The sequence below is a fragment of the Sinocyclocheilus rhinocerous genome, unplaced genomic scaffold, assembly GCF_001515625.1.
Source record: "Sinocyclocheilus rhinocerous isolate Xijiao unplaced genomic scaffold, SAMN03320098_v1.1 scaffold106, whole genome shotgun sequence".
NCBI classification, from domain to species: Eukaryota; Metazoa; Chordata; class Actinopteri; order Cypriniformes; family Cyprinidae; genus Sinocyclocheilus; species Sinocyclocheilus rhinocerous.
Genome location: NW_015633181.1, coordinates 1,816,542 through 1,832,519, shown reverse-complemented (window position 1 = coordinate 1,832,519; position 15,978 = coordinate 1,816,542). Strand labels below are relative to the sequence as shown.

The window sequence follows — 15,978 nt, the reverse complement described above, 5'->3', positions numbered from 1 at the left end:
TATATATATATATATACTTTTACTTTTTAGCATATCAAGATGTTTCAATGCAATGAAGGTGCTTTAAAATATCTGGATGATGTTAAATATGTTGATAGAAATATATAGTAGGCCTAAGCTATATGTTTAATGCATTGAAGGCTGCATACATATATGGCTGTAAGTAGCCTACATTCCTATGCATCAAAATATGTTATTTGTCATACTGTACATTTCTATAGGAATCGTAAATGCTGCAATTGTGCGCTTCAGTGATTATTCAGAAGATTAAAGTGGTGACATCAGAAGGGTTGACACCGGCAGCTTTCCATTGGTTTAGTACAAACGTGATGACATGAAAGGGAGTTGGAGCTCCAAGTATAAAACTCCAGCAGGCGCACAAACCCACGCAGCGCGCGGACTGAAGGACTGCATCACTCCTGCTCTTCTGCCGAGAATTCACCCTTCATCATCATACTCATCATCCAGCATGAGTGAGGTGAGCTTTCCTCATATACTATAACCCTCGGTGCACGATGCATCACTCTACTCTATTGTAACGAGCTAATGGGGTTTCCCCTAGGAGGAAATTCTCTTTCAGTGTTGGGGAGACCTGAAAATGCAACATTAAGACAATGCCTTGAACTTGCATTGATTGCAGTCAGATATTCCCCCGTTTGCTGAGTTTGAGGGCATGTTTTCTTCACTACAACCGCAAAAAGAATCGTTTTAATAACTGAAATGGCATCCATTTATCAAAACAACCTGCTTAGTAAAGCTTAGAAGAGCGCGACGGATTGGGAATATTGTTCTGTTGCATCTGCGCGCGCAGGCAGATTGTGGAATCAGCATTATCCACGCGATGATGATTAATGATGCAACAAATGACAGCTGTCAGTTAAGACTGGGATGACACAGTGATGGTTTATTGATGATATGCGGCAAGTTAATTTGCTCTCATGATTTTTAATTCGAATTAGCTAGTATTTTGATGCACCAAATGCTTTTAAATTAAGTTGATAATGTTTGCATGAAATATATGCATAGCTATATATTTAGAATTAGTTGGAATTCTTGGAGTTTTTACTTACGATGCACATGGAGCCACCACAGATAGTTTAACGTTTTTACGCATCTTTCGCCTACAGCTGTCTGGTCTCTTTTTCTGGCAGATCTTTTTAGGATTTATCTTTAAATTAGGGCTGAATTAAAAACATTTGAGTCAAAAAACGTAAACACAGCCGTTTAGTAATTCGTTCGGATCCTTTTAATAAATTGAATTGGTTTGCAGAACAGGTCAAAACGATTCGTTCACAAAACGAACTGATTCGAACTAAGCTGTACTCGAATCAACAACGCCCAAGAGCTTGTAACACTCCAAAGAGAAAGGAAAAAATGAAATCGCATCATATGACCCCTTTAAACCAAGAAAGGTTTGTTGTGGACATGTCTGACTCGTAATGATCCAGGTTAACCCCTCACTAAATCATTAAACCGAGAATAGTCTCTTGATTATTATTCCCATAATTCCCCATATCTATCCCCACTGACAATGATCCTTCACGAAAGTCACCGACTCATTGAACTGATAGGACAAAGAGCAGCAATGTTAACCAATAAAAGTTGATTATGACAGTTTTATAAACATAGTTGGTTTTAATAACATCATTTTAATAAAGAACGTATAAAAATATATAAATGAAAATACCTTTTGCTATTGTATTAAATGCTAATAATATTTGGGTTCTTCTAAATGGCTTGTTGTTTTTAATGAGCTTAATCGTGGCTGCAATAAACTTACCTGTTATACATGAAATGACAAACAACAATATATGCCTTATATATAACTCCTGGAACGTTTTAGAACGCCTAATATGCCGATGTGTCAGTGATCACGTGATGACGCAAGACCCGCTGATTTGTTTTTTCCTTTGAGTGTTCGAAATAACCGATTCCAGAAATGATTCGGACTTGCCATCACTGCTGCCTTGCACGCACTCGAAATGCCCGAGGCGCGCGCGTCTTGTCTTTGATAGTGAGCGCGCGCGTGCGTTTGTGCATAGTGCGCGGCTGCGCGCCGACCCACTGCAGCAGCAGTCGATGAGGAGCCGCTTCCCTCACAGCAGGAAATGTAGAAATGTTATATAAATTATAATTTTGGTCTCGATTAAAAACATGCCTGGAAATAGTATTTGCTAAGAGAGCTTAATAAGGCACGTGGTGCACTGCACATCTTCAAACAAATCCGCTGGCCCATTCAAGCATGTCTGTCAGTTAAATGAACAGAGGAAGCACATGGAATCCAGAAATACTGGATAGAGCACCATAAGCAGGGAACTCCTCCATACAACACTCTTGAATAATTTAAGATCTTCTCATGACCTGTTCCAGCAGTAGCCTACGTTTTTCTCACTGAAGAGCCAAAACAATTGACTAATTTAGACAAGTGTTTGCATGTCCAGGAATATTTCTGGAATTCCAGAAATGTGGATGGGAACAAGGGAAAACACAGGTGGGCAGAATCCTATCAGTGATAAAGATGCTCATTATGATCTTTATGGTGATTATAACAATATAACCTCAACACTTATTATTTATGCACCAAGAGCTTGTATCACTTCAAAGAGAAAGGAAAAATTTAAATCGCCTCATACGACCCCTTTAATCATTTAAATTACGAAACATTTTTATTTACTATGCACATTTACTGAACCGTTTTGGGGTTTGATCGCCCCAGTTTCAAGGTAGAAACAAAGTAATACAGCTTTTAAATAACATGAGGGTGAGTAAAAAAAAAAATGACTGCAAAACAAAACAGCTGTCCTGTTTACAAGAGTCTGTCTGAATTTGAGGGGAGCGTCAGCATTAGGATTTGATATGTTTAGGAGTGTAATCTCTTTTGGCTCAAATGGGCTCTGTGACACATTTACCTGATTAGGTATCCGAGTCATTGTTTAAACAGGGATTTAATATGCAGTGAAAATACACCGCACAGACTGATGAGATCAGACAGAGAGATCAGGATTAGGCACAATCAGTTGTGACCTCCACTGATGTTCGTATGGATTGATTGGTCTTTCCGACATTTGAGAGTGGAGAAATCACTTTTTCTCTTTGTCTTCCCATTATTCCCAGAAAAGCTACTGCTGTGTATCGGTAAGCAAATCTGTATATAAAGCTACAGAATGAGAGCATGGAACTAAATCCAAAAGGTCCAGATTTGGAGGGCAGACCAGATACTGAACCGCTGTCCGCACGGAGATATTAAGCGGATTTGTACATGACTTTTGTTGCCATGTAGGCAGGGTGAAATTACTGGGTTACTGGGGTTTGGGGGGGTCTGACCCCCATTAAAGAAGTCTTGTTCCCCCCTGGGGATGGGGATGGGTGAACATGATGCAGGACGACTGAATGCGTGATGAAGCCTAGAATGCAGTTATATGAGCCTAATATTCAAGATATGAGGGCAAAAAAATGGCAGTGGTTGGGTTTGTTTTATATTTGTATCATATAGTTTAGCAATATCACATGACTTGAGCAAGAGAGCTTTTTCCCGAATATCTGTAAGATTGCAAATGTGATGTTGATTTTATACAAGTTTAATAAACAATAATTTAATATTGTGTTACATTTTAGACACAATATTGTCTGTTTTTGTGCAATTTCGCCAATGAAAGTATTACCTATAAAGCCCTACCAGAACTGTTGAGAGTCTCTAAACAACACAGCGGTGGTTTCATTACTGAATGAATCCACGGTTTTGAACGAATCGATTGAGGTAATGATTCAGTGAGCCATTCATAAATACAGTCACTGGTTTCGCTTTTGAATGAATCAGCCGTTTGAATGAATCGGTTGAATGAAAAATGCCTGAAACGCAAACTGCCACTGAGAATCCTGGGAAATTTCGTTTTCTCATTTTGTGCTCTCAAAGTTAAAATGTTAACTTTAAAACGATATATCTCAGCATATTCAAAGATAAAAAAAAAAATTATTTCTCAGATAATTTTTCATAGTAATTTTTTTTAAATAGTTTTGCTTACCAATACACATTTGTATATACATTTATATAAAAAATTTATTTGCTTACAAATTAACCATTTTCCTAAATACAAAATAAAAATGAAAACCTTTAAATATATATAATAAGATAAGAATAATAATATATAATAAGAAATGTGCATATACATTTTACAGTTTGTTTGCACTTCAAACAGCTTTCAAATAGCTACGGTCCGATTTATTTAAATTTCTTAAGTTCAAACAATTAAATGGTTGATTGTAGGAGCCATAGTTGCGTAAAATAAATTTGTTACTTTATTAATTTTTTTATTTATTTATATTTTAATTTTTTTGCTTTGCATTTATGATTGTTTCTGGTTAGATTGCACAATATGACCTTATAGTGAGATTTTAAAGATGAAGGGGTTGCGTTAGCAGTAGAGTTGCTGCATGCAGGGCTCAAATAACGTTGCAAGACTTTTTGCAAAATGAGGATTACCATATGCAAAATAACGCCTAAACAATGCGCTTGATCTATTAGGAGCTACATATGAACTGAGCAGCTCAATGTGCTGTGGTGAATGCAGCTATGAACTTGATGGAGATCAAAAGCAACTTATGGCCCTCGAGATGCAGACACTGGATGTAATCAGGCCTGACAATTGATTTTTATACATTATGGCCCAGCGCTTCTGCATCTTCCACACGGATAAAGAGGAAATGCGCGCTCGACTGTGCGCATGGGGGAACCAGACTGCACACACATAAACAACGACCCTCCAAACGCACTGCACATAGTGGTCCGGGGCACACGGTTCTTTTCCTCCTGCTTGTTTATGTGTTCATCTTCCTCTCGCTGCATTAAACATCTGACGGCGCGGCAGTAGATCTCAGATCCTGCATTGCACGGGAGCAGATTTACTGTTTATTTCCTTGGTCAGTTGCCCTGAGCAGACTCGAGAGCAGACTCTCCTGCATCTCAGCACTGCACTTGTTTCCCTGATGTATCAGCAATGTGTACACAGTATCGAACCGCCTGTCAGAACCTGGAGCCATTATCGGCAGAAAGGGATTTGTGCCGCTCGCTCCTCAGAAGAGGCCTGGCAATGTTGAAATAGTGGCATAAGAACGGATGGTTGGCTGACTGTGTCCGTCTCACCTTTTTGAACCCCCAGTCTGCAGATTAAAGGCGTCTGTAAGTGAATTACATCCACCCTTGGAGAACAGGGATGGACAAATTTGGCCATACAGCAATTCTGAGACAGACACTCGCATGCAAATTTGATCTGGTTGCTGACACCAGAAGACAAGTCCAGTTCTTAAGCCAACTGCCCACAAAACTAATCACCAGAAGGGCTGTAACATTTACTAGTTGACAATGCCTTTTGCTTCCAAATGATGAAGCAAATGGCTGAAATCTATTTAAAAAATAACATATTTATTATAAATAAATATATAAATACATTTTCTTAGAAGCAAAATTGAAAGATATTAACCATGTAAAACCTGACATATAAAATAATAGTCTACGTTTAAAAATGGAACTGTTTATTGAGCCTTTAGACAAAATATTAAAAAACACAGATATAAAAAAAAAATGTTTGCGTATGTGTTTTTTTTTGTTTAAAAAACACCTAATTTTTATTCAGAGGTCCAAACTCAACAAAAATATGCAATTTGGTGTAGTTGCTGATATTCATATGGCCAAAAGGTAAGATGAAATTCTTATAGCTTGTAATGTAAATCAATTATATATTTAGCAGGGTTATTAACTAAAATTTCCATTCATTTTTTTTTGTTACTTCATTTATAAAATATTAAACTTTTTTTTTTATTTCAGCTAGTTGCCAAGGCAACATTCCTATTAATTTAGTTTAACCGAATGTACTAAAATAACTAAAACTAAAATAAAAATTAATAAAAACTATATAGACATATGTATAAAAACCAAAAACTACTAAAAATGAAAAAAAAAAAAAATGTAAACTGAAAATATAAAAATAAAATAATTCAAATTATTAATAAAAACTTTAATAGTATCTCAATGACACAAAAATAACACTGCAAATAACACTTTATAGCAATACAACAGACTACTTACATAAAATGCATTTAAATATCATAATGCAATGCGATAATGATGATTGAGAGATGAACAAATAAGCATTCCTCAAAAGCCTGATGTATTATATTTGATACATTTTAACATGATTCATCTAAAAAATTATGCATGGATAATCAAGTTTTGATCATGGTGATAATTTAGAGGCCTTAGAATATTGCATATTTTTTGATACATAGGGTTAAACATTTTCAGAAAATGTATCTTGTATAATGGCGTTTTTCTTACCCTAGATTGTCTTGTTTCATGCTTACACAAGGATTTGATTTTTGCAAAAGCAATTAATCAGTCACTGCAAAAAAACAACAACACAACTTTATGTCGTGCACTTGGCTTTAGGGCTGTTACACGATAGGCTGTATAAATATCTCCCAACATGTCAAATTGTACAGTGTCAGATGTGATCCGTTCCGCTTTAAAGCTCATGAAATGGTCCCTCTATCTCTGCACCAGCTTCATAATGTCCGATGCATCACCTGCATCCGCTCTGTGATGAATTACGTCCACTGTAATGTGTCTGCCGTTTATCACAGTCATGTTTGTGATTCACCATCCCCTCAAACCATAATCATTCTGACAACACACACAGATTCCGCTCGGATCCTCGGTAATCCCTCTAAACTGCCAGAGAGAGTCCGACTGCAGCTCTCTGCCCAGCCTCACCGCTTGAGCAGTAATCCCTGCAGCCGCTCTGAAAGGGAAATGTCACTGAACAGGAGAGAAAGAGGGATGAATGAATGAAAGAAGGCATATTAGGGCAAGAGGAGGATTAGATGTGGATAGAGAGAGAAAATAGACCATTAAAGAGCCCATGAAGAAGATTTTACCCCATACTTCTTGTGTCTGGCTCAAGTGTAAAGCTGCACTCCGGTTTCTACACGGCGTTCACTGCTCCCTGCACACTGAGGAGTGGATATCAATAGAAGCTAACAGAATTTGGTTGTTTGGAATTTTGAGTATTATGGTAAAATATATAGAATTTTTAAAAAATTTACTTTTTAAAATACTTATTTACAATACTTTAATATAATTATTGTTATAACTGTAGTTGTAATATAATTTTATGAAAATATAAAATATATCAAATGATAAAATGTTTATTTGTAACCAAATTCATCAAATATTTTTGTACATACATATAATTATAATAATAGTAATGTGTTATTATTGTTTATTATTATATGTATTATATATAATATCATTTGGATAACTGTTTAAAAATATAACAATCAAAATATGAAATATAAAAAATGTTTATTTGAAAGCAGATTCATTAACTGCATTAAACATATGTGTGTGCAACTTAATATATATTTACAATTAAAACAATATATTATTTTCACTTTTTAGCAAGCAACACATTGAATTAAACATTACATTTTTAAGTAACCTTTTTACAGTGAATATATATGAAACAAAAAATGTTTAATGACTTTGTTTACGAATAAGGTTTATAATGTTTTAGATCAGGGGTGTCAAACTCAATTCCTGGAGGGCTGGAGCCCTGCAGAGTTTTGTTCCAACCCTGCTTCCAACACACATGCCATGTAGCTTTTAAATAAGCCTGAAGGACTTGATTAGTTGGATCAGGTGTGTTTAATTAGGGTTGAGTCTAAACTCTGCAGGGCAACGGCCCTCCAGGAATTGAGTTTCACATCCCTGTTTTAGATTTATATATAAATGCTACATATAAAATATATTATGTTAATATGTATGATATTAATTAAAAGTGCACTGTGCAGTCTGCTGCATGAAGGGTGGCCACAGGGGATGGCGTTTCACGTGTCGGGGCAGAAGGAAATACCCCTGCAGTGGTGTCCTCCTCTTATGCGGGGAAAGGGAGGGGCGTGGTGGGAGGCGCCTGAAGGCAGGCTGCTGCCACCGCTAATGTCGCTAAATATTTGATCACAGGGGATGGCGTTTCACGTGTCGGGGCAGAAGGAAATACCCCTGCAGTGGTGTCCTCCTCTTATGCGGGGAAAGGGAGGCACCTGAAGGCAGGCTGTTGCCACCGCTAATGTTGCTAAATATTTGATGAGTCCATGCAGTCGCCGTCATTAGTCTTGCTTGGATTATCTCAGCAGGAAAAATAGATTCCATTATCGCAAAATTCACGTAAAGGATGGTGGAAAACAAAGTAACCCTATGAAACAGGATGTACATGTAACAAGATGGCCAATAAACGCAGCTACCAATCATTTGTACTCATTTCCTCAAGTGTGATTAGCTATTCACCTGTCTTTCTCTGTTTTCCCAGTGTTTTCTTCCTGATTTCGTGTTCTTGTTCTGTTTCCCCCATCGTAATGTTTATTTATTAGGCTTGTTGAACAATAAAACAGAGGTGCAGCTTTCTAGAACAGTGTGTTACTTCAGCACTAGTGAGATTCCTGGAGGGAAATCACACAAACTCTTCTGCATTGTGCAGCATATTATTTTAGTTGAGTCATAAATGGTGCTCAGAAGACACCAGAGTGAAACGCCCAGTTATATGTGTTCATATCAATATGCAAATTTGCTCCGGCTCAAGATTAACTGACCTTTTAGAATGTTGGCCAATGAATTGCCATGAAAACTGATATATGGGCATATAGTCAAAATGTGAGGAATATATAGAGATGTAAGCGATAAAATAGGGTGAAATATCACTTAGATTTACATCCACCTAGAAGGCACCCTAGCAACCAGAGCTGGGTAGATTACTCACAAATTGTAGTCTATTACAGATTACATGATGAAATCTGTAGTTAATAATGTAATCTAGGTTGCACATTTTAGGTAACGTAATCAGACTACTTTTTAGATTACTTTTTTTTTTTTATCAAACTTGTTTTAAACATACTACTAAACATGTAATTAATATTAAAAAAGCAAAGGAAAAGAATAGAAATCAACATCATAAAATGCATTAAACATTACATTACACCAGGGTTTCCCAAACTGGGCTTAAGAACTGCAGTAGGCTTGTGAGTGGATAAAAAGCTAATAATTAATTAAATTAAAAAACAAAAATATTTTGAAAACTAAAAATATTAATATTTTATTTGTTTACCTGCATGTCAGTGTGACCACTGACCCATATCAGAGAGCTGTAAACATGCGAATGTGTTGTTAAATTCTTCAAAATATGAACTTCCTCAAAGATATTTTAAGTAAATATTTTATTTTAAGAGGTTTGGCTGACAAAAAATGTTTGTGAATCCCTGCACAACAATGACATTACATGCCCAAAGTCTTTCAGGTTTTAAATATTTTTGTCCAGACTACCAGAACCAACAGATTTTTACAGCTATACATCACCAGTGTATAGTATCTTGCTTAATTTTTCAAACAATTGTGTATGTTTTTTTCTGTCAAATTCAGAAGCATGGTTTGCAAATGTATTTACAAGACATTTCTGAATATAGTCAAAGCTAAATGATATAAAACAGCAGGATTTTTAGAAAGGAAAATTTAAAAGAAAAAAAGAATTAGGGACACTCAAATGATGAATAATTTACTGCCATTGTGTGAATAGTATGTAATCATATAATCCATAAAAAAGTAACTGTAATTTGATTATTTGCATTTTAAATTTATTTGTTATTGTTTGTCTCCTGATGGTGCTACTTGTGTCTCCTGCCTACCCTGTGTAACCCTTGGTTTATCTATTAAAGACTGTTCTTCCTGCAACTCCTACGTCTCCGCGTTCCTCGCTCCTACACAGTAGACATCGTGACAGAATACCGGACCACAAAAAATTTAACTGCGTGTTTTCCCTCCGTTTGATTTCCGTTTTTTTTACAGTGTTTTTTTTTGTTGTTTCCCATGTTTTTCCCCATGGATCCCCTCGCCGCTTTGTTCACCTCCCTAGCCTTTAAGGACCTGCCCTTCTTGGAGTATGCGGTTGAGTTCAGCCAGCTCGCTGTTTTAATGGCGTTCGACGACGCTGTGCTAAACTCACTGTTCTGGATCGGGGCTAATTACCACCGCCCCGTCGACCTCCCAGACACCACTGGACTGAGCTGGAGGGAAACTATCATCCGATGTCTGGAGAGCGTGTATCCCCGATCCAGAGCACAGCCAGACCCAGAGCCCAGCCCACCATCTCCCCGCTGTGCGGAGCTCAAGCCCGAGCCCACCGATGATGGAGAGCCCAAGCCCGCCGCGACCGACGGGCCATCGCCGAACAGAGTGACAGAGCTGAGGATCGCCGCGGAGCCGGAGCTGTTAGTGACATCAGACCAGGTGCGAGAGCCGGCTACAACGCCCGCCACAAGGGAAAAAGCCGTGGACAGTGAGAGCGCGGTGAGGAGCTCCACCCACTGCACCATGGCTGAAGGTGAGCTTATTGTGTATCTGGGACTGCTGGACTTTGAAGGGGACCTAATAGGCTGGGAGGCAGATATATATGCGGACATGCCCATTCTCCTCCCACCTTCCTCAGACTTACCAGTCTGCCCTGATCTGTCTACCAGCCCTGTCGTTTCCCTGTCTGACATGCTCCCAGTGCTGGGAGTCGCAACCATCTGTTCGGTGCGAGCACCGCGGGTCTGCCAGTCTCCATCGTCGGCGTGGCTGGAGAATCCCTTGCCTCCGCCTCCAGCTTCTGAGTCCCAGACTCCGCCTAGGCCCGTCGACCCAGCGGCTCCACCATGGCACCTAGCTCCCTTTTCTCCACTGTGGCCCGGCAGTCCACTGGCTCCACCGGGCTCCCTCATCCCTCCAGCTCTGCCTTGGTCTGTCGTCGACCATTCGTCACCTCGGGACTCCACTCCTCCGGCTGTGCCTCATCCCTCTGGCTCTGTCAGGCTCCTCCTTCCATTCGGCTCCTTCTCGGTCCTCTGTCACTACAGCTCCACCGCGGCCTTCCGAATCCCCGCCTCCGCCTCGGTCGCCTGAGCCATTTGCTCCGCCTTGGCCCTCTGGATCCTCCCCGTCTCCCTGGCTCTCGGGCTCCTCCACCTGCTCCTCCGCCGTTGGTCGGCCCCTGGAGTTGTCAGCCCTTCCTCCACCATGGCTCCTCCCTCCGTCGGCTCCACCGTGGGTCGCCTTCATGGCTGTGGCGTGGGTCCCGCCTGTCTCCGCCTGCTCCAAGTCCCTCCTGTCTCCTCCCTGGCTCCACCCTCCGTCTGGTCCACCCTGGCTCCTCCCTCCATCTGGTCTGCCCTGGCTCCTCCCTCCCGGGTGTCCATCCTCCACCCGAGCTTCCTCCCAAGGTCCCACCCGTCCCTCCCTCTGTTGTTTCTATGGCGCGAGGACGCGTCTTCCGGGAGGGGGGCGATATGTCAGGAATATGGACCGGTTTTGTTGTGTTTTCTCCCATGTGCTCCCCGTGACCCAGTTTCTCCCTCGTGTGATTACGTTCATTTGGTTCAGGTGTGTCTTGTCTATTCCCCTCGTTTAGCCCTGTATTTATAATGTCGCCTGTCCCGTGTCCGGTATTGTTCGTCTCCTGATGGTGCTACGTTTGTCTCCTGCCTACCCTGTGTAACCCTTGGTTTGTCTATTAAATACTGTTCTTCCGGCAACTCCTACGTCTCCGCGTTCCTCGCTCCTACACAGTAGACATCGTGACAATAATAAGATAAAAAATGAAGTAATATAGTTTAAAAATATATAAATATGAATTTATATAATAATATATTTGTATTCATTTATTAATTACTAATAGTTACTTTATAACTGATAAAATGACTGATAAAATTATACAATTATAACATTGGATCAAGACACATACACATATAATTTTATTTTGTTCAACAGAATTAATTTTATTCTTAGTAGATCCTACCCATTCAATTAGTAGCAGTCAGCCATTAGCAAATGCAATTAGCAATAACTCTTTTATTATTAACCAATTTGATTATCAAACAAACACATTTGATTATGAATACTGTTAAATAAAAGATGTTCCTTATTTAACCATTGGCAACTAGTGACTACCAAATCCTTTACACATTCATTTAAGATTTGACTGCATTTAATATGAATGCTATGGAATACCGTTTCTGTGTGTGCCAAAAATAAGTTGCTATCCATTCCAGCAGTGAGATCTGCTCGGAGATAATCATTTATGGAATCATCAGCATGTGGTTTCACACATTCATCAGTTAAGTATTTACGTCCTGCAGTGTTTTCTGGTGGTGAGGCGCTCAAATAAAAGCCACCGTTTGAGTTCCCATCCTCCAGCCTGTTTCCTGCATTCAGTTGAGCATCTGTTAGCCTTCAAATATGACGCATCGGATCCGAGTTTTTTTTTTTCTTCTTTAGCCGTCTGTGTCCTAGTTGTGTGTTTCTCCCTTAAATTCTTAATAGATGTTGAGAACAGCGTGGATGCCTTTCCAAGATCTTGAGCTGCCAAATGAATCTAAAATAGCTCTCCAAATGGCTTCAAATAAGGCTGTGGCCTGGGTCCTGCTTGGCCCCTCCTGCTCCAAGTCCTTCCTGTCTCCTCCCTGGCTCCTCCCTCCTTCGTCACCCCCCTCCCGGGTGTCCGTCCTCCTCCCAAGCCTCCTCCCAAGTTCCCACCCATGCCCCCCCTCTGTTGTTCTATGGCGCGAGGACGCGTCTTCCGGGAGGGGGGCGATATGTCAGGAATATGGACCGGTTTTGTTGTGTTTTCTCCCATGTGCTCCCCGTGACCCAGTTTCTCCCTCGTGTGATTACGTTCATTTGGTTCAGGTGTGTCTTGTCTATTCCCCTCGTTTAGCCCTGTATTTATAATGTCGCCTGTCCCGTGTCCGGTATTGTTCGTCTCCTGATGGTGCTACGTTTGTCTCCTGCCTACCCTGTGTAACCCTTGGTTTGTCTATTAAATACTGTTCTTCCGGCAACTCCTACGTCTCCGCGTTCCTCGCTCCTACACAGTAGACATCGTGACAATAATAAGATAAAAAATGAAGTAATATAGTTTAAAAATATATAAATATGAATTTATATAATAATATATTTGTATTCATTTATTAATTACTAATAGTTACTTTATAACTGATAAAATGACTGATAAAATTATACAATTATAACATTGGATCAAGACACATACACATATAATTTTATTTTGTTCAACAGAATTAATTTTATTCTTAGTAGATCCTACCCATTCAATTAGTAGCAGTCAGCCATTAGCAAATGCAATTAGCAATAACTCTTTTATTATTAACCAATAACTCTTTGACTACATTTGATTATGAATACTGTTAAATAAAAGATGTTCCTTATTTAACCATTGGCAACTAGTGACTACCAAATCCTTTACACATTCATTTAAGATTTGACTGCATTTAATATGAATGCTATGGAATACAAGACGTTTCTGTGCCAAAAATAAGTTGCTATCCATTCCAGCAGTGAGATCTGCTCGGAGATAATCATTTATGGAATCATCAGCATGTGGTTTCACACATTCATCAGTTAAGTATTTACGTCCTGCAGTGTTTTCTGGTGGTGAGGCGCTCAAATAAAAGCCACCGTTTGAGTTCCCATCCTCCAGCCTGTTTCCTGCATTCAGTTGAGCATCTGTTAGCCTTCAAATATGACGCATCGGATCCGAGTTTTTTTTTTTCTTCTTTAGCCGTCTGTGTCCTAGTTGTGTGTTTCTCCCTTAAATTCTTAATAGATGTTGAGAACAGCGTGGATGCCTTTCCAAGATCTTGAGCTGCCAAATGAATCTAAAATAGCTCTCCAAATGGCTTCAAATAAAAAAAGATCGAATACAGTATTTTTTGTAAATTCCTCAGTCATTTAACACAAGATTTTGGCAGAGGTATAAAATTTGCTGCTTTTTTGAGCGTGAATCTTTAGTGGAGGGTGTTTGATTTGCATTTTTTTAGACAACTATCAGCTGCATGATTTGTACTCACTGTTGGTTGACAAAAGCTTTTTTAGAGACCACAAGAATGTCCATAAATCACCTTTGAGGAGGAAGCTGTCAGTGTTTGGTTCAATGATCGTCTGTAAATGGGGTTTAAAATGCATTTCTATTAATTAGTGAATCCAGCTGTCAGAGTGAGTGGAAATAAATGAGGTTCTTCATTACCGTCGCAGCAGTGCATGCTCAAACTGCGAGGAGCAGGATGCTGTCGCGGCGTCGGGTGGCAGTACCAAGCGCTGCTCTGAAGGGCACTGGTGTGCTGAGCTCAGAGCATCTCTGTGGCATCAAGTTCAATTCACTGCAAAGCCTGGTTCTGCGGTGTATTTGCAGAAGCCAGTGAGACTGGGATGCTTTGTGACACCTGAGTCATGCTTGACATGAGATTTATTTTCCACCTATGGCACTAAAGGCCAAGGCAAAGGGGTTCTTATTCATGTTTTTATATGCTGTGATTCTCATCCGCTGCAGCCCTTTGGGTCTGAGCGTGTTTGTCCACTGAGAAGCAGCAAACATCCTGTTCTCTTATCATTTTAATTGCCCCATGATGTACACATGGGTTTCATTGCCAATCCTTGCTTCACTGCAGCTAATGAAGTTTATGATTACAATCATCGTTTTCATCATTGTTCATAATGAACACACAATATGGGGGAGGCACATGGCGGTAGAAAGAGAGAGAACGAGGAGGGTGAAAACGCTTCATCCAAACGGCTCCTCTCTGCCCGCCACTTCCAAATGGAGCCGGTGTTTATGCATTAACTAATTATTTCCTGCAGTCATTCTCTCATTAATGTGATTTTGTGTCCCTGATTTTCTTTCGGATAACTAAGATTGTCGTTTATATTGTTGGACTGCAGTGGTGAACGTGGCAGTGCCAGCTAACAGGTAAAGCTATGAACAAATGTTCTTCCAGTAACGTTAATCGAAAGTTCATTCAAAGTTATCTCTTTAATAATATTCTCAAAACGTTGGCACAAAATCATTACTTAAAAAAATAAAAAAATAAAAAAAAAATAAAAACTTACATGAAAATTAGAAATGTTGCCTTGGCAGCTCACTGAAACAAAAAAGTTTAAGAACTAAAATGACTAAAATAAATATTAAAAATTAATTAAAGCTAAATAAATAAGGCCTATAATTAAAAAATATTAATAAATAATAGCATATAAATAATACTAAAATAACACTGAACATAATTTTGACTTACAGAATTCTGTAAATAAAGTAAATCCTTGCCTACATAGAAAATAGCTAGGTGCTGAGTGAATTGACGTACCTTAAAGTGGCTATGCTCAGATGTCCATCTGATTAGCTAAATAAATTGAATAAAATCTCTCTCTCACCCTTATTTGACCACACTCAGACTCGCATCTTTACATGCCACACCACTGACTGACACTTCACTCCAATTAATGCATTTGTTTGTGCCTCCCCGGAGCCCAATGTAATAATCATAGTTTAATGGCATTAGCTCTGAGTCTGTGTGGTTTGAGACTGTCAGGACGGAGGGATGTAACCCTGCTGATATTAATGCTGCTGCTCTTCACTCCAGAGTTTCCTCACATAAACAGGATTACAAACAGGAGAGCGTTCCTCTGCAGTGAAGAGATTTCCCTCATTTCACCCCTTTCCAAGCAGAAACTGAAGCGGGGTGGGTGTCTCACTGCGTTTTTGTACCAAGCGGCAACCTTCTGGTCTCTCTCTTGAAACCAACTCGGAAGTGACTTAAACTGCAATTCATCGACTGACCGCTAGAGACTGGCTCCAAAAGGGAGTCATTCCCATAGAGCTGCTGTCACCACCGTCGAGCACAGAGTGAGCATGATTTCAACAACCAGCTCCACCCACGTCCCGCCTCTTTGCCCATTTTCGATTATCCGAGAGTGCCAAGATGGCGACGGCCCGCTCTGCCCAATTTAGCCTTCAAAAATGCTCTTCAGAAACCTACGAGTGATCCGGTGATCCAGAGCGCGAAGTTGATGTATTTCCTCAGCGACCAGCACGGATCAGCTCTAGGCATGACGAA

General features: G+C 39.7%; 1 protein-coding gene across 1 annotated transcript in view; it reads left to right on the top strand.

Annotated features, from left to right (window-relative positions):
- Positions 1–369: 369 nt before the first annotated feature.
- The window catches only part of LOC107743431 (Purkinje cell protein 4-like), a 28,942-nt gene continuing 13,333 nt past the window's right edge, over positions 370–15,978 (top strand). Inside the window, exon 1 of the mRNA XM_016556660.1 lies at positions 370–478. Coding sequence (XP_016412146.1) covers positions 470–478 — 9 coding nt within the window. The 5' untranslated portion in view covers positions 370–469. The remainder of the gene's footprint in view (positions 479–15,978) is intronic.